Source organism: Neophocaena asiaeorientalis, unplaced genomic scaffold (genome assembly GCF_003031525.2).
Source record: "Neophocaena asiaeorientalis asiaeorientalis breed wild unplaced genomic scaffold, Neophocaena_asiaeorientalis_V1.1 scaffold11, whole genome shotgun sequence".
NCBI classification, from domain to species: Eukaryota; Metazoa; Chordata; class Mammalia; order Artiodactyla; family Phocoenidae; genus Neophocaena; species Neophocaena asiaeorientalis.
Window position 1 is genome coordinate 2,860,613 of NW_020173124.1, and position 25,939 is coordinate 2,886,551.

Sequence of the window (25,939 nt, forward strand, 5' to 3'; positions counted from 1 at the left end):
TAGTAGCGTGTGGATTTTAGAACATTTCTCAGAGTCAGAAGAAACAGGGTAATTATAACATAAGGTTCAACATCTTTAGATATGTAGAACATTTTCCGTTGCTTAAAACAAATATTCCCTAAGAAAGTATAAAACATTTTTCTGACTTGCAAAGTTTTTGCAGTCTATCATTTAAATTACTTAAATAAAGGGAGCTTTACTGGTCCCCAAAGCTGAGAATATAACACCCTCCATGCATATTAGCTTGATCTTCTTGACAGACCAGAAAAGTGTTTGTGTGTGCCAATTAAAACGAAAATGGATCCCTAGTGGCTTGTTCCTCACCCGACTTCTGAAGACTGCTATCATTGTTTGCTAGGATAAGGCTGCTATCCAAAGTAAACAAACTTTTCAAAACTTTCATGACAGATGGGGGTTACAAATGCATTTTAATAAGAGAGTTGCCAAAGCAACTTTTTTTTTCTAATCAGCATATATTTACTTAACATCTAGCAACATTGGGAACACAAGGCAGATACTTTCTCACAAAATGTTTTAACAAGTAACATTTTTGGAAAGACAAATTGAAGACCTTTTACTTCTAACTGATATTTTACCCTCAGTTTTATGTTAACTTTGCTCGACATGTTAAGAAAAATGTTAGGAGTTACTCAAACCAGATTGTAATTTGAGACAGACATGCAGCTTGATAATGTAATTTCTTTGGTGGTCATAAACACCTTTGAGACCAAGTAATTTAACTATTAGTATAACCATGACAACGTCCATATCAAATGTGGAGTGTGATGCAAGATGAAAAAAAAATGTTAATCTGAGGGTTTTTTTCAAAGCATTATTGCTTCAATTTTAAGTCTTGACATCTCACTATGATGTGGCCAAGATATATATTTTTATGCTATTAGAATTAAATAAAGATACAACCAAAATTAATAAAAAAAAATTTATTTTCACTTCAAATGAATTTGCTATACTTTGACATAACTTTTTATATCTACTTAATTTAAACATAATGGTTTCATCAAGAAGTCCAAAGTGTCTCCAAATATAGTAGCAATTAAATTCCATTCCTCTTAAATGGGTAATCTGCTTACTTATAGAATCACTGTAGCCACACGATTTAACATTTTTCAAGGCTCTTTGGATATCTGGCATATTTTATTACACATTTCCTATATACAGTTTCAACTTTATTAAGATGGAATAAACCCTCCTTAGGCTCATCGTCAGAGTTTGATCCTAAGCAAAATGTGAAAGATACTTAGTTCAAACATAGGATTGTTTTAGTTCTTTCTAGAATCTCAAAGAGTTTTTTGGGTGCTCCAATTCTGTTTTAGATTTTTTTTTTTTCGTAGCAGGATAGTAGCTGTTCTTGAGGGGAAAAAAAAAAGAAAGAAAACATCTGAGAAACAATATTGGTTATCTTTTAAAATTGTGCTATCTTTAGCATAACAGTAAAGAAACAAGAAACTTTTGTCTAAGATCTATATTCCAAATTTCACAACTGAAACCAAATCATCATGGTCCTTTTCCCATATGCAGAGTCCTTGACTGTATACAACTGTTTGCTAAGAACTAGTGAACTAGAAATCAAGATCTTTGTAATCTCTTAATTCTGTCATTTAAAGTGATGCCAATTTGATAGAATGGCATTCTCATTTTCCTCATTTGCTTCATTTTCTTCATTTGCAAAATTACTTTATGATAGTGGAAGAAAGCTGCATTTGAAGAATGTTTAATATGTGCTTTGAGATCATTAAAGCTGTTATCATTTTGCATACCAAGTGGTAGTATTCATATCCTTAATATACTAAAGTTCTGATAAAGTCAACCTTTAAAGAATAACATATCATGACCAATAGTTTATATATAATTCCATGATACAAATGTGTCTGCAGTAATTACTCCCTCCTCTGAAATCTTGACATGAGCATTGTCTGTGCCACTCACATTGGGACTTAGTATAAGCCATTTTCTATTGTTATTTATCCTTCTACTCATGTGTCCTATTTATCCAAACAGATTGTGAGCTCTTGAGGGTGAGAGTTGTGTATTCTTAGCTTCTAACAATGCGCCTTGCACTTAATAGATGTTTAATCAGTCCTTATTGATGATTAGGGAGATGTTCGGTGAGAAATACATCTTCTCATTCTCCTGAACTAAAATTATGTGTGGGGTTTATTCTGCAATAGGTAAGTTGTTACTATCAAACAGGGGAACACATGTCACTTGTTAACTCTAGCACCTTTGATAGTCTCCCAACATTCATTTGAGGTCAACTGGAATGGAAGTAGCCGACAATATTTAACCATCAAATATGTTTTACTGATGAGGTATCTATAATGTAAAGTTGTTCATTGATCATTATCACATACATTTGGTTATTATTTATAAAAGACTGAAAAATAACTAAAGTAATATGTCTATAATGTTTCCTCTATGGAGCTATGAATAGTTTTAATTTGTTTTTTCATTATCTTTAGTTTTTCTAAATTCTCCACAGTAAATTTAATGTCTTACAATCAGGAAAAAAAAAAGTGATGTTCTGAAAATTTTTTGTTTCTATTCTGGTAAACCAAAGTATGGAAAATGTTAATAATATAAATACCATCCTACATATTAATTTCTCATTTAAATGAACATCCAACAGGGGAAAGACTAACCGCCAGAATGCATTTTGACAAGAGCAGTACTTAATTGACAATATTGAAAAGGGCAATACTTAAACATAAACCCTACTCATTAAAAGTCCTTTAAGCAGCTTTAAATTAGCATAACTATACTCCATTTGTTAATTAAAGGTTAGAAAACAAATTTCTTCTCTCCTTGTCTCTAATCAGTGAAGTTTGGAGTTGGGACGTACCTGCTTTCATCTTCAGAGGAGCCCTAACAAGGACACAGACTAAGTTATGTCCCTAGCCCAGGGAAACTATTGCAGAATTAACACCAGAGTCTTGAGGAATGTGTCTGTTCTGAGTGTTGCCCAGTGGATATGCTTATGTAATTTCTTAGGCATACACTTATTACCAGCAAGAATTCAGGTGGTCATTATTTAGCGAGAAAAAGTTTCAGGCAAATTTCCTGACAGGTATTTAAATATATCTATTCTTGACAACACCAGAAAATTTCATTGAGACAGCTTTGGTGCCAGGATATATCCCTTCAAAATACAACTTAGTGGAGATAAGGGATTTCAAGAGGTATTTGTCTAAAGTAGGCTTTGAAGCAAAGTGTAGACCAACAGCTCTTGCCTAAACCCATCTTTTCTGTAAGTTCTTCCTTCATCTACCTTATTCCAGCATCTGTCAGTTAGACAAAGCATGATACAGAAAGAATACATTAGCCTGGCTTAATATCAAATATTTTATGTCTGTTATCAGTTCTATATCACTCTATAGTGTCATCAGGAGATAATCAAACATTTAGTCAAAGCTAACATTTACTGATATCTTTTTTTTTAAGAGTGTTGAAAATTTGATTGTTCAAAGTGCAAGTATGATTCAGCAAACCATTTATCAGAAAACCTAAAGAGGTAATGTTAAAAAAGTGGATTGAGAAACCTGAATTAAATGTGTTTTACCAGCCAAAGACTTTGAAACTGCTTTCCTGTGAGTGATTGGAATGGAGCAGAACAGTCAATTACTGACTGTAATTAAGAAGTGGATGCATTTAAACTGTAGAGAGCAGTAGCAGACTTCTCCAGACTGCCTAGTAACTTGAAAGATTAGTGGGAAGACCAAGGAAAGGATGTAAACTGTATCTTTCTGATAGTATGTTTTGAATGAATTGCATTCACATAGTTCTCTGATCCAGCTTCTCAAAATGAATTCATAAATCACTGATTATGTACAATTAATGCAGTAATATATTTGGACAAAGAAACTTTTAAAGTACATTTTGCTCTTGGTTGTGTTAGGAGTAAAGATCCCCTTTGCATTGCATAGCATGCACCAAAAATGCAAATGCACTGCTGAAGTACTTACATTTTATCACTGTTTGAATTTACTAGACTGAAAACTGAACCATACTGGCTCTTTCCTAAACCCTCAGAATATGTTTGTTTCTGGTACTTTGAAAATGTTCCTTTTTATAATTTTAATAATGGTTTATTTATAATGGCAGAGAAATAGGTTGTACACTGCATTTGGGCTAATTGATATTTCTTTGTGTATGTTAACAAATTGTTACATTATATAATACATTCTTAATCAAAATATTTACCTTCAGATTAGGATGAAGGTAGAGGTCAAGGCCATTACTAGTTTTCTTGCGTTAGTTAGAAGTGACCTTATATTTTTAGATGACTATTTCTGTGGCAGCACTTTATAAAGTAAATATTTGGAACTTTATGTAAGTAAAGACCATTGTAAGTGTGTTCAGATAATTAAGCAAACATCAGCTTAACTGTCTTTTACTAGATACATAAAACAGAGGACTATTTGGAGGCTATTTTGAGCCATCCCGAATCTTGCACGCAATTTTACTTTAAAAAAAAGAGTGATAGGGCTTCCCTGGTGGCGCAGTGGTTGAGAGTCCACCTGCCGAAGCAGGGAATACGGGTTCGTGCCCCGGTCCGGGAAGATCCCACGTGCCGCTGAGCGGCTGTGCCCGTGGGCCATGGCCGCTGAGCCTGCGCGTCTGGAGCCTGTGCTCCGCAACGGGAGAGGCCACAGCAGTGAGAGGCCCACGTACCGAAAAAAAAATAAAGAGTGATAGGCCCTGGTAATCTGTCAAATGCTAGTGTGGATAATTAAATTCCTCTTATTTTCTAATCTTTCACTTCTCATAATTTGAATGTACTTTGAATAGTTCCTTTTCTTACAATTGTAAAAAGTTGGAATCCAACTCACTCAAGAATGGTTGCATTGCAGCACTGAGTAATGTTGCATCTCTAAATAGTTTTTTCTAAAAATCAATGCAAATGAATATATATGTATGTGTGTAATCAAAGATTGCTTTAAAACTCCAGGATTATTGTCATTAAATGTTGCCATAAGAATCACTGAAACCTTCAGAGTGAGCTATTTGGGGTAATAATTGTCACTTTAATGATAGAATTACAGAGACATTTTGTAGCATGATTTGTGATTTTCTGAACTTGTGCCACATTTCAGCATTTACCTCCTATTTAGAGGAAGTAAGGCTGAGAAGAGGTGACTAGCTCCTGACTAAGTATTTTGAAATGTCAGTCCTCTAAACCTCTGAAGCTTTGCTGGATGTGTGACAGTAGTTGGGAAATGTTCATCTTCCTGTTGAAACAAAAAGTCAACAATACAAAGGGAAAATCTTCACAGTTCAGATTGATAGCTTAATACGAAGAGCGTGTCCACACCCACTCTAATCAAATTCTTGTCTAAGTAGTCCTTTATGTGTGAAATCAAGAGCATTGCTCTGTTTTCTGTAGGGCCACATTCTTCTCTCACAATTCCAGGGAGAAAAAGATTCCCTGCAATGAAAAACGTATAGTTGCATGCTAAATATTGCCAGCTACTTAACAGCCCTAAGAGTCTGGAACAGGAATGTTCATTTGATAAGTACTCTCCATGAGAGGTTCAAATATGTAAATGAACTTTTATTCTAATGTACTCCCTTTGTGGGGAAATTGGTCCTTTATTGCTTTCCTATAGGTCTTTATGATAGGAAAGTAGAAATAGCCAAATGTTATTCGTTAGAATGACCTTTCAGAAAAGTCTGCATTAGTCTCTTTGGTAAATAATCTGTTTTAGTGCCCTCCATAAAAGGAAATCAAATATAGAGATACTCTTTGATTTGAAAGAGACAAACAGGAAAGAGCCAAAAGTGCAGAATGAATTCTGACACACCCGGGTGCATTTTTCTGAGGTTCTGACTTAAGTGGATACTGTCTGCATTATTCTGAACTTCCTGGCTTGCTTTCTCCATGAGTTGGAGTAATTCAGCTTTAGGCCTACTCTGAGTTAATTGTTCTATTATTAAAACAATAATATATTGGTTATGACATGAAAAAATCGTTTATAGAGAGCAGTTCAAAATGATCCTAGTCTCCCAGTTTCCAGAAAGACAATTACTGGAATACAAGAAAATATCTGAGTATATTAAAGTGTGTTTTTTAAAAAAGTATATATTTTTTAATGTAAGAGATCTATTTTTTTTTATATGGTTTGCTTACCTCTCAATTTTTTTTTTTTTTTTTTTTTAGATCACAACAGTATCAGGAAATGAGTTCCTTCTGCAGTCAGATATTGACTTCATCATATTGGATTGGTTCAATGCTATCAAAAATGCAATTGACAGATTGGTATGTATTTGTTTTGACTGTTACCTTTATTAATTAGAATGTAGTCATTTAAATCTATTGCTTAGGCATAAGCACACATGCATTTAAGTAGATCCTATGAATTGAGAGTTAGTAAGTTATTTTAAGTTTAAATAGTCCACGAAAACCATTTTCAGTAGAGAGGATTTGTGGAACTAAATGTCATTTGATTTCTCTCTTTCAAAAACACAGTGCATTCATTTTTTTTCTGAAATAGCACAGACATTCATTCACTGAAGGCTGTAAAAAGCACACAAGAACTTAATAACTACTGAATTTTTACATTTTCAGTTTATGCAATCTATAATACATATTCTTAAAAATAAATATCAATGTATTTAAGCCCATACTCACTGTTACAATACCAGTAAACAATAACCCTTTGTATTGATTTTCATTGTTCTTCCAGCTAAGCTAGATTGTTCTTCTTATGAAAATTACGTATCTAGAACTTCATGAAATTACCCTAAATTCACACATTTAGAGTATGTTCTTAAAAGAGTCAAATTATTTAAAACTACTCATTTTATACTGTTTCTCGACCAAACATCTTACTTTAGGACACTAATATTTGCAAAATCTTGAGAAGAAAATATTCTTGAGCGCTTTTAATAATGTATACAAAAACTACAACATTTTTGTGTAATTTTACTGTGATTTAATCACACACTTCCATTATATAACTTTGGGATCAAAACTTTAAAAAATAAAATAACAAATTGACTTTTCCCCATCATCAATATAGTTCCCTTATCCAGGCACACATGAGTACTCATGCACACACACACACACACACACACACACACACACACACACACACAGATTGCTGTTGTCATTAAGAGTGGACTCTGGAGTCAAACTTCCTGCATTTGAAAGTTTGAATCCAGGTTCTATCATTTACTAGCTGTGTGGCCTTAGGCAAATTACTTATCTCTTTTGGCTTCAGTCTCCTTGTCTGGAAAATAAGGATAATAATAATAATACCTACCTCATAGGATTACTGTGATGATTGAGTTAATGCATGGAGTGCTTGGGGTACGCACAGCATTTAGTAAGTTTTATATATATATATATATATGTATATGTGTGTGTGTGTGTATATATATATGTATAATTATTAAATTTGAAAATTGAGCTTAGCTTAGGGGCCCTATTCCAAAATAATTATCTTATTTCAAACTTCTCTTTAACAGCAAAATAGATCACAGAACTATTCAGTGCATTTTTTCTTCCTTGTAAAATTATCCCATCTAATTGTCATTTCCAGCCAAAGGATCCAAGTAGTCCTTCAAGAAACCTGGAATTATTTAAAATTCAGAGATCCTCCAGTACTGAACTACTAAGTCACTATGATAGTGATATAAAAGAACAGAAACCAGAGAACAGGAAATCTTTAAGTAAGTATTTTCTTTTGACTTGCTCATTTTAACTCCGTTTAAATGCAGTGCTTATGAAATATAAATGCATTGAAATGAGATTTGAGCCAAACTCATACTACTCATGGAAGATTCGTAGCCATTTTCTGGCCAGGGATTCATGCACTGGAGGGCAGTCTGGGCGCTTTGCATGCGTCATTGTTGGTAATGCCTTTTGAAAAAATAATTGTTCCAAGGTCATGGTCTCTGCTTACAGCAAACCTCTGAATCTCTGAGTAATAACCATGGCGTTCAGATTGGTGATTGATTTTGAGAGTGGGAAATGTCAAGTGTCTCCAAACCTTGGTAAGCTGACTATTTGATTTCCATACATTAAAAGATATATGAGTGACCAGCATAGTTGGCTCAACATAAACCAACAGACTATGCAACTTTGTACACTTTTAGACCACCAGAAAGATTTAGAAATATGGAATGTGGATTAGATGTCCTCCAAGGTCACATCTATTTCTAATATTCTAAAAGAAATGAATTTGAAATGAAAAGGACCAGTCTGTCCACTTATATAGTGACCTTGAGCATATCTCTTAACCTTCTTCACTCTGATTATTCCTCAATAAAGGGAGTTATGAAAAAGTGTCGTGCATATCTCACAGAGTTGACATGAGTCTCAGCTTCCTAAAAGAACAAGTAGATATCTCTGGAATTAGAGAAAAACAATTTCCCAAAGTCTTGTAAATTATAATACCTTTCTTGCATCATCTGTCTACCTACACTGAATCTTCTGACTCACCATTTTTTCTGCAATTTCCCTCTGACCGAAGATCAGTGTAGTTATATCCTAGCTTTTTGAACTTAAGGAGAACTCAGTAAGTAGAGAAAGGCTGATTATGGAATATCTCCTTATCTACATATGTATATGAGTAAATATGCTAGATGACCATATGTGTAGATACACATATTTGTGTGCATTAGAGAATATTATACATATTTATACATAAATGTACATGTACATTCACCCACATGACAAGAAAGAGGGAAACTATTTATATGTGATACTATATCTTCCAAATCTAAATTATTAGGAACCCAAATCTAGAAACAGCATGACAACTTTGAGTAAGAGCACCCTTTCAAAACTGTCATTATTCAAAGAACCATACCATAGTTTCAACAACTGTTAGGTACATATTTAGGTAGCAGTTGTGTTAACTTAGAGCTTAAAATTATCAATGTTAATGTCTTGGACTGTATGGTGCTTTCCAAATTATTTGTGGAAGATAAACAATGCCATTTTTAAAAGTTTTCCATATGATGGTACAGTTTGAAGTTATCTCATTTGAAGATTTCTCTTGAATTCCTGGTCAGTCATTGTCCCTTTTGACTTCATATGGGATCAGACATAAGATTTTAGAATTAGAATTCAACTGTGAGTACATAATTAATGTTAACTACGTAAACATTTGTAGTGGATATAAAAGGATGCATGAGGCAATGAGCAGTAGCTCTGGAATCTCAGGTATAATTGCTGGTTTGGAGGAGACCTTGGCACATTTCTGAAGCCTAAAGCTCAGGAGAAAATAAAGGTTTATAAAAGTGTGTGTGAGAAACATTGAGGTAAATGGATTTTGTATTCAGCAATAGTCACTTGAAATGTTTTCAGACCATACTGGGGAAAAAAATTCCTACAGGTAGAATACCAGCCGCTTCTCTTTAGAATTTATTTTTAACTGGGAAAGACAGTTATTTGTCTACTTTGGGCTTAAATTCGATCCTGTCTAAAGACAAGGAAAGAGACATATGATTCATTCTATTCATTTCAAAATGTATTTAACTGTATAATGACCTCATATTCACCTTTTTCTATGCAGTTAAAAAGTAATGATAGCTAGCAAATACTGAGTACTTACTATTCAGGCATTGTTCTAAGTGCTTGTCTTATATTGATTTACTTAATCCTTCTACTAACCCAATGACATAGGTACCATTATTAACCCTATTTTATCGATGAGGAAACTGAGGCACAGAAAATTAAAGCAGCTTGTACAAAAAACAAGTTATGGAGACAAGTTTCAAACCCAAGCAAACCGATATTAGAGTCTGTGCTTTTAACCATCACACTATAGTGAAGTGAACAAATAAAAGGTAAACTTAGTTTATATCAACCTTGGCCTTGGGTGGAAATATTACATTAAAGATGAGATCCATATAAATCAATAAACTTAAATAGGGACCCAAAAACATATTAGCAAAAGAATTAAAACCAGATGTTGCCTTTGGACTTTGATTTCACTGTTAAACTAAAAGGGTCATTTAATCTTTACTGCTAGCCCTAATTTTAGAAAATGCTTCGTTACTGTATTTTGGTGGATGTTTATAGTTGTAAGCCTTTTTTAGGACTAGTATATTTTTTGCAACGTAGGATACAGTTAGTATCCATCTAATACTTTGAATGAAGTTCATTCGGTATTTACATATTCATTTTCATTTGAAAGGCATAATGATTGACCCACCCACACAATATCAAATTAGCTACGCATTTAAAATAGTGATTGGCATATTTTATATTTGATGCTTTTTAAAATATTTTTTCAAGTAGGAAATACGCTCTGTGAAACCCCTCTGATCTCAGTCCCAGATTTGAGCACCCAAACTTAGGTTTTTAAAGCATGCATTCGGTTTTATGTCACCCTCTTGAGATTAAATAATTATGTGGAGTTAGAGAGTCACAGTGTCTCCTTCCTTATTAGCAGTCTAAGAACAAACTTTATTGTCAGTTTGCTGCCTTTGGCTTACTGTGCCCTTGATGTTCCCACGAGTTTTGTCGCCAAGATTGTAGACAGATAAAGCCAGAATTACTTTTTTTAAAGGCATGTGAACATCATTAGCAGCTAACAGGTGGTCATTTCATTGTCCAGTTTCTCTGTACAACATGGGAAAAAAAATATGTACTTTCAGTGAGTGAATCAGAAAGTTAAGTGCTTAAATATACTTTCCTTTTTAAAATATGATTCTAACCTGCCAACACTATTAAGTACTAATCAGATATTTTAAGATATCAGTTGAGTCTAACAGACAAGAAGCCAGAAAATTCAATGTAAGGGCCAAATCACTGTGGGAAATTCAGGACACCAGCATGGGATGAGAGTGGGAGAGCAGCTCTCCAGGGAGGGCTGTTATGGAAAGTGGAGAGTCAGTCAAAGAAAATGCTAACATATTTTTCCGAGGAAAGAGAAGTGTCTTCCACTGATGGCAAAGAGGAAAAGCTCAAATATAAATCCAAGAAACCTTGGAGAGCTTTCTGAACTTTTCTGAGCTTTACTTTCTAGATCTATAAAAATGGATCTAATACTGTCCTTGCAGGATCAAGGTGAGAATGTGAAATTAGATATGTAAATACTTAGCTCACAGCAGGCACTCAATAAGTAGGAGCTCTTATTATTACCCTCTATGTCCCCAAGCAGATGGCACCAAACTAGGGCATGAGCCAAGGGTGGTGTCTGATAGAAGACTGGAGCAAGGCATATATACTTGACATCTTCTCTCTGAGTGTAGAGGAAATAGGGGAAAGGAGCCAGAACTGGATATGGGAGTTATGGCTGCAAAAATCTAAATATGAGCAGCTGGTCTTTTCCCTGGCGACTCCCTAGGTGAAAATGGCAGCCAGGGCATTCTTGGGAGCAGCACACCAGGAACTAGCACAAGGGAGCCAAGAAATACTCTTGATTCATTTATGCCCAGAAGAGCAGTTCATTAAGAAATTCCAGTTGATGGAAAGGATTCAGCATCTAGCCATTTCACCATTGCTTTAGCCATACCTCTAGTTTATTCCCTCATTCATGTATTTATTATTTTTCATTAATAGATATATCTGAAGCCACACCACTAAAATTCCTGGCTCCACACATCTGTACTTTAAACTTTTAAAAATTATTTTTGTATTTAGATTATGCTGTAGGAGTAGTATATCTCATGCTAATCAATTGCTAAGCTGTAAATCCATGTATGGAAATCTTGAATAAGTTTATACAAAATTGATACTTAGCATTATAAATAAGCACCCCAAAATGAACATAAGGTAGAAGAATAAAATCAAAAGTAATAGAACCGAAAGGAAATGGGTTTCCTATTAACTGTCTTTTGATGAAAGCATCATAAAAACCAAATGTATTCTGGGTGAAATCCTAAAAGTATTTTAGATATGGATTTCCTAATTCCACAGCTCCTTAGTGATGTATGTAACAAGAACATATGTACAAGGCTACAGGAATAAAGATAAGAATGGAAAAATTGGATTGAGATATTTATACAGTGCAGAAAATGAAAATGCTTGTGAAACTTTAGTGATATTTTTGTTTAAAAATTTGCCTGCAAAATAATAATGGTCATGCCAAGTGAAAACAAGTGTGATAGAGAAGACAGCTAATTTTTGTGCTAATCTAAATAATTATAATACTGGCCATCCACAACTGTATGTAGACTAACTTCTCAAAATCCAATTGTAAACTGATGGCTTAGACCTCAACACATTTTCATAAGGAAACCATGTACTAGCCCCAAAAGCACACTTGAATCTTATGCAATCATTTTGAATGTTGTTTCTAGGGAACAGTTCATTCTGAGTTTGTTGCACCTCTGTCCTAGGAGCTCTGCCTTCCCAGTAGCATTGCTTTCCATCTGGTTTCCCTTTTTCTCCTCCCCCCACCCTTACACCAACTCCACCAATGCAATCAGGATTCCCAGAATGGCTTTGGCCAGGAGATTCCTGGACCCTGAAAATCCCCAGTGATGACAAGGAGGGAATGCAAGGCCTCCAAGCCAGAAGAAATAGTTAGAAAAGGAGAGAATGAAGGACTGGAGAGGAAGTTTTTGCAGCATGGGTGGGGAAGTGAGTCCTCAGCAAGGTCAGATGTTCTTTGTAAGACATGTATGTAATGAGAGATTAGTCTGGCATTGTCCCAAATGTTAACATTTGTTGAATCTAGGTGATATCTATAGGAGTGATCAGGATGCTGTTGTTTTCTGTATGTTTGAAAGTTTCACAATTAAAAACTGGAGTATATACACACATATACACACACACACAATTAGGCATTACTCATGTTCACAATTCAATAAAAGAATATGTACATTTTCTAATTGTAATTTGAAAGTTTTAAGAGAAAAGTCAAATTTTCTGAGTATGAGTTACATTAAGACATCTTTAAATGTAAAACATTGATAAATCACTGTTTTCCTACTTTTTCTCCAAAAGCCAATATATTTTTTCTTGTGACTATCGTGACCTTTCCGGTAACTATATAATTAACAAAATTTATTAAAATGTTCATTATTATCCGAAATGGAAAAGTCATACTAGTTTCCTGGATAAATATGTAATTAGCAATTGTTCAAAACATATTGTGAGGCCTGTTCTGGAGAGTCATATAAATACATATGTTAAAGTTTCTTCTTATTAAGAATTTTGTATAAAACAGCCTAATCTTGCCAATGCATGAAAATAGTAAGATGAATAAGCCATCTGCCAAGAAAATGAAAACAATATTAAAATTGCACAAAGAAATTATATCTAGCTCTGAAGAAACAGAAAAGCTCTTACCTGGACACACACGAAAAAAATCATAATAGTTGTGTAGAATATTATGGGTAAACGTGTTGTCAGAAAGATCCAGATTCAGATAAGGTGGTCAATTATCTGATTCTTTTTTTTCCCACTAAAATCAATATTGGTACCCTGGCACCAGTTTCATTCAATATCCACCTGAGAAAAATAAACTATTGAACTGAAGTGTGAAAATAAAAATAAATTTGTTTTACTAAAGTTATGTTGACTTAAAAAGAACCCACACAATGTGAGAGTTTTATTTGGGACAAAATGAGGACTGCAGCCCGGGAGACAGCATCCCAGATAGCTCTGAGAAACTGCTCCACAGAGGCAGGGGGCAAGGTCGGTATATATGTGATTTTGGTGAAGGGGAATACATGCAATCAAGCACATATTTTTTACAGACGGTTTCTGCTAGTCCCGTGCAGGTTACTGCTAGTCACAAGGAGCAGAGGTCACCATGAAAGATTTTAGCACTTTTCCAGATATGAAGAGATACAAGAATTGGGGTCATAAAATTGGCTCCTGAAAATATCTAACTATCTGAAGACCTGTTCTGCCAGTTTTTGCCAGAGCACAGCATGCCTCATTTCTGCTCTCCCCACCGAACTCCTTTCAGGGGGTGTTGAAAGTCAGCAGCTGCAGCAACACATGATTTAATCCTTGTAGAGGTAGATGGCAAGTGCCAATAGAAAATGCCAGTTTGTAGTTGACATTTAAGAAACAATATCTAAGGAACGATGAGTGTCAGCTGTCTTCTTGATTGTTTCCCACAGGTTAAGGGAGTTCTTTATTTCAAAATATTCCAGTTTGGTGAAGAAAAAAATGAAAAGTTTTAAAAGAAAATTTACATTGCCAAAGCTGGAAGAGTTAAACATTATGAGAAAAACAAAACAAACAGTAAAGATTAAATGCACACTTGATAATCAGACATCTGAATTACTTTGTCAAAACAGTATTATTTAATTTAAAAAAACAAAAAAAAAAACCCCAGTATTATTCACGAAGGTTCCAGGGCTTCACTGAGGCACTGTGTGACCACAGCAATTGTTCTGACATGTGTTTCCAAGACAGTTAGCAGCAATTCAAGTTTCCTGGGACCTATAGATTACAGTCTCTTCAAAACATTCAGTTCTCCGTGAATCATTGGATAAGAGGACTTAGTTATAAGCTGAGCAAAGGATGTTCTGATTAATCTCTTCCTTCCCATCTAAGGGGTTGATCTCGCTCTCTGACCTTTCAGTGTCCATTGTCATGTATCTTGTAGCATCAGCTACTCTGAAAGTCTATCTAACCCTATCAGCACTCAAGCACTAGATCACCGCATCTCCTCTTGACCCTGGCAGTAACTCCCTGACCATATTTCCCCTTAGATGAACTGCATTTAATCAATTTCTGATTTCATTAGGTCAAATGGCATCTTTCTTTCAATAATAGGCCAGATCCAGAGGGCTGTTTGCTGTAACTCTCCAGCAATACTTCCTCAGCATGAATATACTACTGTGATTGTAAACAATAGAAAAAAATGTCCTTTGATCTTCTCTGAAAGTTTCTCCTCTCTTTATTCCATGACCCTAGAATGGGCATATATTAATATTTTCTTGTAAAGTTAGGTATATGATATTTGTTTACTGGTGTCATGTCAAGTTTAAAGTATCTTAGCTAAACATGATATTTAAAGCATTCTTACAGTGAATCCCTGTGCAGAAAAAAGCATTCTTTTGAATGCAAATGATCAACTCTTTCTGTATACAGAATTTATTTGGTATACTCCTTTTTGTTTCTGGAGTGCAGGAATAATGCTACTTTTCTTCAAAATCCTAAAAAAAAAAAAACTTTGATTTTTAATGCATTTATTTGGGTGTCCCCCAAAAGTATGCTTAGGGAAAACATTTAACTGTAAACATGTATAATCGATGAGATTTTCTTGGAAAATAAGTTTATTTCTCATTACTCATAGTAAAGCCCACATCCATGTAAGGAAAATCAGGTATTGCTTTCCTCCCAAAGTATGAGTTGTATCCAAAAATACCAGCTCTTTCCATCGAAATGCAATAAAATGTGATCTATAACATTAGGAATCTTAGCTTCCTTCAAGAAATGGCTTATGAATGTCTGGAGAATGGTGAATCAGTCTGCCAATTCATCTTTCTCTGATTATTTAAATAGAACCTAAATACTCCTGCTACCCAATTTCAGTAATGTAAATATACCCTTTTTGTATACAAAATCAATTGGCCTAAAAAAATAGAGGTAAAATAGGAGATGCGATGGCTAAATACAAAATGTAGGACTCGGATAGTGCCGCCAGAGATGGTGACCTCCAAACTGAAGTCAAAGGTTAAGAACAATTTCTAATTAAATTACTGCATTTGGAATGGCTCAAGTCCAAGTTCCTCAATAGAAAGCTATCACTGAGTCCCCTTCTCCAGTTTTTTTCCCACCTCTCTCTGACCCATGATTTATGTTATATTATATATAACTCAATATGTTATATTATATATTTATGTTATACATATATGTTATGTTATAATGACAGTTATAATCCCTGATGCACGCTACTCTGTGCTGATGTTTATATTTAAATCAGTGTCTTCTCTTTGCTAAATTAACATCCTGTTCGACTCAGCTCAAGCCACACCTCCTCCAAAAAGCTTTCCCAAACCTCTGTGGTGAGTTAGGAGATCCTTAGTACTCAGTGCATATCTCTACCATTGCAGTAGCCAAAGTGTGTTACAACAAGCTAATTATCCATGTCTGTTTGTCCACTAGACTGCCAGACTCTAAAGAGAACTCTAGTTTACCTTTATCTGCAACTGTCAGAGTGGCTTGATGATATTTGAGAGTACTCAAAATGTGCAGTGTTAAATTAGTGAATGAATGGATGAGGATATTCAAATGGCCATTATCAATGTACTTCTCATTCTGTGCTAAAAATGAAGATAAAATTGCTGAAACATTTTTAGGAACAATAATGGATTATTTCTTCATCCTGACTACTTGTACTGGTTTGGTATTTTAAGGTCACTATTTGTATGTCTCTCTTAGTTTTCTCTTAGAACTGTAAATCTCAAAGCAATGGTATATTTTTGCAGGTCTCATGTACTGTACCTAGCAAAGTCACGTATAAGTAAGTGTTTTATCATTCAATGAGGATAAAAGTGACTAAGATTTTGGGGAGAGAAAAGAGAAAATCCTAATCCCTTTGCTTAAAGTTACTGTCCTCTCAGTATCTTTCTATCATGCATTCTAGCCTTCTATTTTTTTTTAATAGATCTTTATTGGAGTATAATTGCTTCACAATACCATGTTAGTTTCTGTTACACAACAAAGCAAATCAACCATATGCATGCATATGACCCCATATCCCCTCCCTCTTGAGCCTCCCTTCCATCCTCCCTATCCCATCCCTCTAGGTGGTCACAAAGCACGGAGCTGATCTCCTTGTGCTATGCTGCTGCTTCCCACCAGCCAACTATTTTACATTCTGTAGTGTATATATGTCGATGCTACTCGCACTTCTCCCCAGCTTCGCCCTCCCACCCCATGTCATCAAATCCATTCTCTATGTCTACGTCTTTATTCCTGCCCTGCAACTAGGTTCATCAGTACGTTGTTTTTTTCCCCAGATTCCATATATATGTGTTAGCATACGGTATTTGTTTTTCTCTTTCTGACTTACTTCACTCTGTGTGACAGACTCTAGGTCCATCCACCTCACTACTAATAACTCAATTTTGTTTCTTTTTATGGCTGAGTAATATTCCATTGTATACATGTGCCACATCTCCTTCATCCATTCATCTGTTGATGGACATCTAGGTTGGCACTATTTACAATAACCTTCTATTTTATTTGAGAGAATCACTCTGGTTCATAATTATTCTTGATGCTGTTCTGTGGGCTCTGACTTAGAATTTTCAAGGCTGTATTGGAGGCGAGAAAGAAGAAGACACTCTATAATGTACAAAAAAGATAGTAGTTTTGATAATTTTTAGAAGACTCTGAGAATAGTTTTCTTTAAGGTCAGCATATTTATAAAAATCCAGTAATTTTATAAAAATCCACACAAAAGTTAGAAAAGTGTTGTATGCACCTTCTTCAAAAGGTTGTATGGGATTGTGTCAGAAATTTGTGTCTAACAATCGGGTATTTTAAGTACAATTCTTACCGCCAAGATAAGCTAACTATAAGATTTGGACAAGTTTCTTAAGTTTCCAGAAACTGACTTTTCAGATAAATACAGTGGATAATTTTTATATAAATATAAAGCATATATACAATATTATATGATCTAAGGAGATAATAATATATTAGATCTAAGAATAATGTATATACTAGATCTAAAATATATCTAAGAACTATGTAGATTTATATTACAATATAAATATTAGATAATGATTTCTAAATGGGTGTACTCTGAGTAAAATAATCATGACATTTGTCTACTATAAGTTCATCAAATTTTCTCTTTAGAAATATAGCAGGAATGCACTTTGCCACTGATTTGAACAGTTGGCGAAATCAGATCAAACAAATGCATAATTTATCAAAGGCTTAATTTTTTAATATCTTCATTATTCTATTGACTCATAGCATTATGTACACTTTTATCTCTGTTTTATTAAGGGATTCCGAGTGTTATGGGGAATAAACCCTTGGTTTTCCATTCCTGAGTGTGAGCCTGATGTTATAGCAATCTCTAGAGATTAAATGTCATGAAGTGTCAGTTGCCTTTTCATTCTTGCATAAAAGAGCAAAATGATACAATGGTAGAGTTTTGACAGAAAGTTATGTAATTTCACTTAAAAACAAGGAAAGATATTGTTTAATTTTAATGTTTTATATATATGTGTGTGTGTGTGTATATATATATATATATTAGAACCAAGCCAAATGTCATAACACATCTGGTGATAAAGAGATAGCTTTTCTTTTTTTTTTTTTTTTTTTTTTGCGATAGCTTTTTTTGACTAAAGTAAAACTATCAAACCCACATGAATACAGAGCCACTTATACAGAGTAAAGTGAAAGATGCTTAAGATCTGCTCTCACCAAAGCACACTCTATTGACAGACTGGTAAGCATTCCAGGATGCCTCCTAGGCCCACTCTATCTGAATGAAGGGGGTTGATATGTGGGAGGGGCAACCCTAGCTGACCAAGGTTTCTGTCATCTGCTGAAGCCAGGATCTCCCTGTTCCATTAGCTTGCAAGTGCCTGAGGGTATAAATCATGACCTTCTGATGATTACTCCTCGTCATCCCCGCTACCTAAGGGCGGAGTCCGAAATATATTGGTGTTCAATATTAAATGTCTGACTGAGTGAGTAAATAAATGACAGAGTGAGTGAGCTGAAAAAAAAGAAAACAATTTTGAATTTTATGTATGAGAAATGAAGGGAAAGGTTGAAATGTGAGGCACTGACCTCTTGATGGGTGTTTTATTTGGATTCCTTCAGAAACAGTCCCTGAGACAAAGATTTGAGTGTAGGTAATATTTTTGGGAAGTCATCCCTGGAAATACAGGTAGGAGATTGGGGTGTGGAGAGAACCAGGGAAAGGAAGGCAACAAAGGAAAATATAAGTTACCTGGAGTTTAATACTGCTATGAAATGCTGGGAGTTTTTCAGGTTGAGAAGATAGGAATGGCAGAGAAGAAAATGGGTACGTATTAAGATAGGAAAGAAAGAACTATTAGAGCATAACATGTTTGGAGAACACCCTAGACTGGCGAGCCTATAATACACAAAACATTAGGGCAACAACTGGAGATCAGATTGGAAATGAGCAGGAAACATTGGCAAAGAGTCTTGCACAGAATGCTAAGAAATTTTGATTTATACTATAAGTAATGGGTGCCTAGTGACAGACTTTTATGCAGGCAGGCAGGAGACATTTACAGATCTGATATTCAGAGTGATAATTTTGGCAGAAATGTGGAAAATGGCAAAGAGACAGGTAGCACAAAAAAAGTGAAAAATCAGAGATAAGGAGATACATCAGGAAACTATTACAGTGGACCAAGTAACGTAATACGGGCTGAAACTAGGTAATTAGAGTGGAGAAGGGAGAAAATTCCAGAGATTTCTGAGGGGATATTGACAGGTTTTCTTGATATGTATTGGGAAGATTCTTGGCAGTTCCCAAATACCCATTGCTTCTGTGGTTAGGATAAAAGAAACATCAGGATGCCTAGGAGTTCAACAGAATTGGCATCCTATGTCTCGTTCTTTTAGGATCTTGCTAAGATTCTTGTACTTAAAGTATGGTCTGTGGATCAGCAGCAACAATATCACTTGGGAGCTTATCAGGAAATACAGAATCCGGAGCCCCATCCCAACCCTACTAAACGGAATCTCTGTTTTAACAGGTGATTTATATGCATATTAAATTTTGAGAAGGACGTTCCCATATGACAAAAATAATTTCTCTAAGTACTTTTTTGGAAGTCTTGAGCCAGAGAGTGGCCTTTGAGACTTTGACAAGACCTACTTATGTAGAAGAGCTATCTGGTCTGCCTTTATGTAAAATAACCCTACACGTGGTTATTATCACGTTGGCCATGCGATGGCACTGATTTTGGATGGTGAGTACTTATTTCATCTCACCAACCCCTTTCAACCCCTAATTGCAGACTAACTGAGACAGAACCGACTTACACTTTCCTTACAGCTTTTGCCTGTGCAAACACCCAAGTCATGAACTCTGAATTATCCATGTCAAAAAGTCAACAGCTCTAGCCAAACAACAGCCACAATAATGAAAATTTAGCCAAGAATAAACTACCCTCACCAAGACAAACAGCCAAGAAACCAAAGCTCCAAACAATTCCTTGGAAGTGATTCACGAATTCCCTGGATGTGCTCACGTGCAAAGTCCATCTGAAAGGCTATTTACCTCTTATTTTCCATTTGACTCTTATGGGAGCACACAGTCTCATACATAGCCTTCTTTTTGTTATTTTTCTTCTCCAAATGCAAGAATTATAGTATTTTATGGCTTAAATGTCTTTTATTTTAATGTTGTTCTTGGGTACCTGAATTCATTTCTCATTGGCCTTTCAGGTCATATGTCATAATTCTGAATGAGTCACGATATAGCTGTTTTACTTATAGAGTAAGTTTATCTGTTGTGCCTGCCAAAACAATCAAGGCCTACCAGCTTGCACGTTAGTGAAGTAGTTTAGAAAAATTGCCAAAAAAAAAAGTAGGCTCACAATTTAGTGATCAAAAAGTAAAGGATAGATTCCAAATAAAGTCTGATTACTCCTTCTGGTAGTATGAAATTTCATTCACCAGGAAGAGGTAATAATAACTATCTCGGAAATAAAGCATCATTTTCTCAGATCCACCTTTATTTATTCTAGGAAGTGCAAACTGTGCTGGGCAAATGATAATCTTTTCTAAGTAAGAATCTTTCTTACAAATTTGCCCCTAAATGCCCAGTCTTTTAAAAACTTGTTGGATAGTAATGAGACAGATTGAAAGAGTATCCTCAAAATTTTAGTAGTGCCTGGATACACTTCACTTAGTTTTATTACTCCAGGACGGCTTACGTAAGAATAATTAATCTTCTTTATTTTTCCTCGTCAGTACCTAGGTTTGTTATTGAGGTTCCATGCCTTATTTTTAAATTGGACATAACTGATTTCACTGAAGGTTTTGACTGAGAACCCATACAATTTTTGCTTAACTCATTTTTATTGAACAAAATCTTGAATTTTAGTCAAGAAGCATTAGATATTAATCACATGCAAGTGGAATCATTAAAATTTCCTTTACCTTCCAGAATAGCAATAGCAGGTCATTACAGAATCATAAGAAGTGAGCTCACTTAATACTCTTAACAATTACATAAAAGCAGTCATTTTCATAAGTCTTAGAAGAAGCTTTTAACTATTACTTGAAGAGCATATTGGAATATTAGAATGTATTATGTTGTGTTATTATAGATGTGACTTGTGAATTGAAAAAAAGTGTTCTCTCACTCAAGACTCTTAGAAGTTATCCTTTTCAGCTTGAATAGTTTTGTTTTAACACAGTTTGTGATTATATTTTTTACATGGCAAGTAGAGACCTTTTTGCTGAAATATTCCAGTATCGCTTCTTAATTATTACAATCTTAACTTTAGAGAAAATTAGAGGAGAAACGCAATATTTTCGACTGCAGTTAAGTACAACAATTGGTGATACTTAATTTAAGGTGAGTCAGTTTAGAGGAAAAACTAAAACAAATCCCTCCTCTAAATTATTATCGCCTTTCTCCTTCCTTTTCTTGTAACCACTTCTCGTCTTTGACTTTGAAACCCAACATTTTAAACTCGGTTCTTATTTCAGTGGGCTAATCCCCTTTCATAAATCATGCTCAAGAGCTGAAATAATTTGCACATCATTTAAAGAGTATTTGCTTTGAAATATTCACCTCAAGCCCTTTGTATATCCTTTCTCTCTAAAGATTTGTAGTATTTGTTTTGTTCTCTGAGGTATAAAAGACCTGGATAAACTTTATTCCTGTTGTTTCAAGATTAGTTAACGAAAATGCATATTAATTCAGCAGGAACTGGAACAAACCTCAGTAAAGATGATCATACATATGCCTCTTGGGAATAGCAAAGTACAAAATGTCAGTCTTCAAATCTCCTCGGACTTGCTCAAAAGAGCATTGAGGGATTTAAATTTCCAGAATATGTCTACAAATGTATTTTCTTTGTTGTGGAGAACAGGAGCTATATTGATTATTTTTCCCCAGAAAATTGATTCTAATTTGTATTTAAACAAAAACTAAGCTATTTACAAAGTAGCTCTTCCAGAATACAGAGAAAAACTGTCACAGAAAAGGTAAATTTAACATCAACAAATTATAGTCCTGACATGCCACTAAATTTTTAATTTCTTTTGTTTCAGGCATCAATCCCAAAATAAAATTTAACAGAACACACCTTTTTTTCTAAAAACAAGTGGAATTGAAAGGACCTCATAAAATCAGAATTAAACATATTTAGGTAAAGTTCAAGGATACATTTAAACATATAAACTCAAATTTTCCAAGTTGCTAGTAAACTCAGAAAAGAAATGACCATTTCTCCAAATAATATATCTGTTTTGTATGTTAAGATGTACCCTGTTCTTTTCTTAAACTGAAAATGACCATAACCTTTGGCACTTAAGTGCTTATCCGGAAATGACTAAGTGGATTCAGGGGTAATAAATCACTCATATGGATCCAGCCACCCACAGTCTTGTTCCACTTCTCTCCTTTACAAGTGTAGTAATAGACATTTCCATAGTCCTCAGGGTGCCAAACTTTGCACCATTAGGAAAATCTGCAAGTAGCTTGATTTATCTTCCTCACTCAGTTAGCTAAGACTCAACTAAGTAAAAACCTGCAGGAATGAACTTGAGTTGTTAAACTTTTTTAATAGGGAGATGCAACAATTAGAACTTTCCTCCTTTGCCACTTCAATTTACTTTGGATGTGAAGCCCCTTGTGAAAAATATTCAGATGAGATCTCAAATTATAGGTGCATGGCTGGATGATGCTGACTCGGAGTTTTCATTATACACAGAGGATTGTCTGCTGTTTGCAATTAATCCAGACACAATTCTCTTGGTACTTTGGGAGGAATGTGGAAGAAATAGCCATTTTATAAGTTGTAAACTCCTAAATTACCCTAAATTAGAGACACTATTAATCAGACACTTAGATATAGATAGGATCTGCTTATTGTGTAGGCTCGTCTTCCCCTGATGGAGAAATCAATTAAATATTTAGGGTGTGGAATACCTTCCAGGTTGGATAACACATTTCACTTAAATTATGGCCCTCCAATTCGAAGCATTAAAGGGGATCTTAACGGATGGAAGCACATTACTGTCTCTTGGATTGGACGCATTAACACTTTAAAAATGAATGTGCTTCCCCGGATTTCCTATTTGTTCCACCAGCTGCCTGTCGATGTGCCAGATAAACAGTTTAAGGATAAGTATGTAAAAGATGTATGTGCAACATTCTGTGTGCTGAGGTGCACCCTTGTAGGAGAAGTCCCCAGCTGTGACCCCTTTGGATGGTTTTTCTCAATGCCTAGCAATCTAAAATGAGAGGGCTCATATGACCATGAGAGAGTAGGAGGGAAAACCTAAAAAGAGATGCAGTTAGTCCTCTCACAGAGGTTCTGTGGATTTCTAATCTTGTATCATTTCTTACTATCTTAATAAATAACTAAGTGACTATCACAAGAAAACATTGGGACAATATGGTAGAATTTTAAATAAACGTAAGATTTCCCATTATAAAAATATTTGGTAGGAAAATCATCATTAGATGATCACTCAAGGACCATCCCTATGCCAAATTTATGAACAGTACTGTAAGAATGGAGCTTTCATGTCCCCCATGCTACAGAAGTATGGTATAGAAATAGCTATTGTTTGGGAGTGCTTACCAGGCTGTAGGCCCCGTTTTAAGCAGTGTACATGTTCTCTCTCACTTAATTCTGTCAGTAAACCTATGAGGTACAATGGTATTACCATCATCCCCATTTTACCTAGTGGATAAGTGAGGCACTGAAGTGTTAGTCAATATGCCCAAGGTTACACAGCTGAAAAATGGCAGAGTTAGAATTCAAAACCAAGCATTCTGAATCCACAGCCTGGAGCCATAACCATTGTTCCGTGAGGATTCTGGGTTTGGGAATGAGGCTGAAGGTTTCTGCTGCTTACTAGCTCTATAAACTTGTAAAACTCACTTATATTCTGTTTTACAGTCTTGAAAATGTCAATAACGATAGTACCTATGTTGTTTGGAAGCATAAATTAGATTATGTATGTGGTGTTTGTAGCAGTGCTTGGCATAAAGTAAGAACTCAATAAATGTTAATACTAACATTGGTACGCATATTTAATTTTCATCCATAGTATTTTGAAGAGTCTTCCTAATTTGGTTCAGGAAAGGTTACCTTAGAGATAGATGACTGAAGTCTCTTAGATTAACATATTTTCAAAATTTCTTTGGGATTTATAGGGAAAAAAATAGCATATGGAATGACTTACAGAAGACTGAACTGTAGTCAGTCTGAACTTAGTCAGACATTGTCCTCTTTTGTTTCCATTTATAAAAGTCTTGATTCAGAATTAACATAGATATATTAGCTTACTTAGTGAAAACAAATTTACTCAATCATAAAAGAGATGATGAAGATAGGAGTCAATTTCTTTGTTTCTAGAGACAGACTCCTCTTGCCAAATCTGATAGAACACATGCTTCAGTGCATTTGCCTTACTTCAGAAGACAGCAGAAAACTCAGCTAACTGGTATAATTATATAACTTGGATGGTCCTACTGAGGGGGTTAAGCTTTGGCAATATAATACGGAATTACGAAGTGCAGTGAAGTTGCAGGACTTTAACTGAAATTACTTATCAGCATTTTGACTGGGAATAAACAAAAAAGGAACAAATTGATCCTTGCAAAGTTGGGTGGAAAGAGTGTTCCAGAAGCCTTCCTTTGTAATCACTGTCATTGAGAGGCCCTGAGGCCTCTTATTTGTTAGTAATTGATACCTAGACTTCAGGCTCAAATAGTAAAGAAACTGCTATTTTAAGGGCTTGTCAAGAAAGTCAGGAATTAGAGTTCTTTTTTCCTACCCAGTCTTTCACTAGTCTTTCACTATTGGACCAAGGTCATCGTAAGTCAGGGGTGAATCATATACAGATAATTTTACTCTTTCAATATCTTAGGAAAAATATTGGGATAAAATCAGAATCTGATATTTAAAACCACCAGAGATGTGCTTTATTTGTCTGGAAAACAGCCTAACCAGCAACCATTCTATATTTGTTTCTTTGCTTGTTCATTTGGCGGTTCTAACAGCGGAGTAAAGCTCTTCATTGACTCTTAAATTCTGCGTTTCTTCCACTGAATAGATAGAAAGGAAATGACTTTAGATGGAATGGTAATAAAGGAAAGGGACCCAGGCCCAACCAGATAGATCAGCCAATCAACTCTGAAAACCAGTGAAGAAACAAGTTACACAGAGCAATATTCCTCTCAATGTATTTGTTACGTTCCAGTTATAGAGGGACATTCTTAATGTCCCTGTATTATAATATGTTCATAATATAAATGGATTAACTCAGATCAGAGAGATCTGTATCTGGGGACTGAGGGAAGACAAATAAGCTCTAAAAAGCTAGAACTGATATTTGAGGTCTAAGCAAAGTTGACAAGAACCCTTAAAAGCCAGAGTAGTGGGAACAAGCACTCAGTTCACACATTCGTGTCACAGGCGCATTTGAGAAGTTGCTTGCGCTGTTTGAAGCACTGATGTGAAAGAGGTGCCAGATGCTCTCAATTCTACATTGACAAAAGAGTGTTTATGGTCACATTTTAAGTAGGTATTTACTATTCTCTATCAAAATGATTCAATGATGAATTTATGCATGAAATATTGTTAGAATATACCTTTTTTGATTTTCTCAACAAAATGAATACAATAATGACTGGTTAAATAAGTACTTTGCTTAAGTTTACATTTATATCACACACTGAACTTCTCAGAAATTTTGCATCCACATTAAGACCAAGCTCCTATCTATGGAGTGTTAAGTAGCACCATGAGCCATGGTCCACCAAGAGTTCATAAGGGAAGAATTCGATAAGTCAAAATG

The 25,939-nt window shown here is 35.0% G+C and overlaps 1 protein-coding gene across 5 annotated transcripts in view; it reads left to right on the forward strand.

Moving 5' to 3' along the window:
* Nucleotides 1–25,939, forward strand: part of ARHGAP15 (Rho GTPase activating protein 15) — a 616,446-nt gene that overhangs the window by 306,614 nt on the left and 283,893 nt on the right. For all 5 annotated transcript variants that reach the window (XM_024744104.1, XM_024744108.1, XM_024744105.1 and 2 more), the window contains 2 exons: nt 6,176–6,274; nt 7,560–7,689. In XM_024744104.1, coding sequence (XP_024599872.1) covers nt 6,176–6,274; nt 7,560–7,689 — 229 coding nt within the window. The remainder of the gene's footprint in view (nt 1–6,175; nt 6,275–7,559; nt 7,690–25,939) is intronic.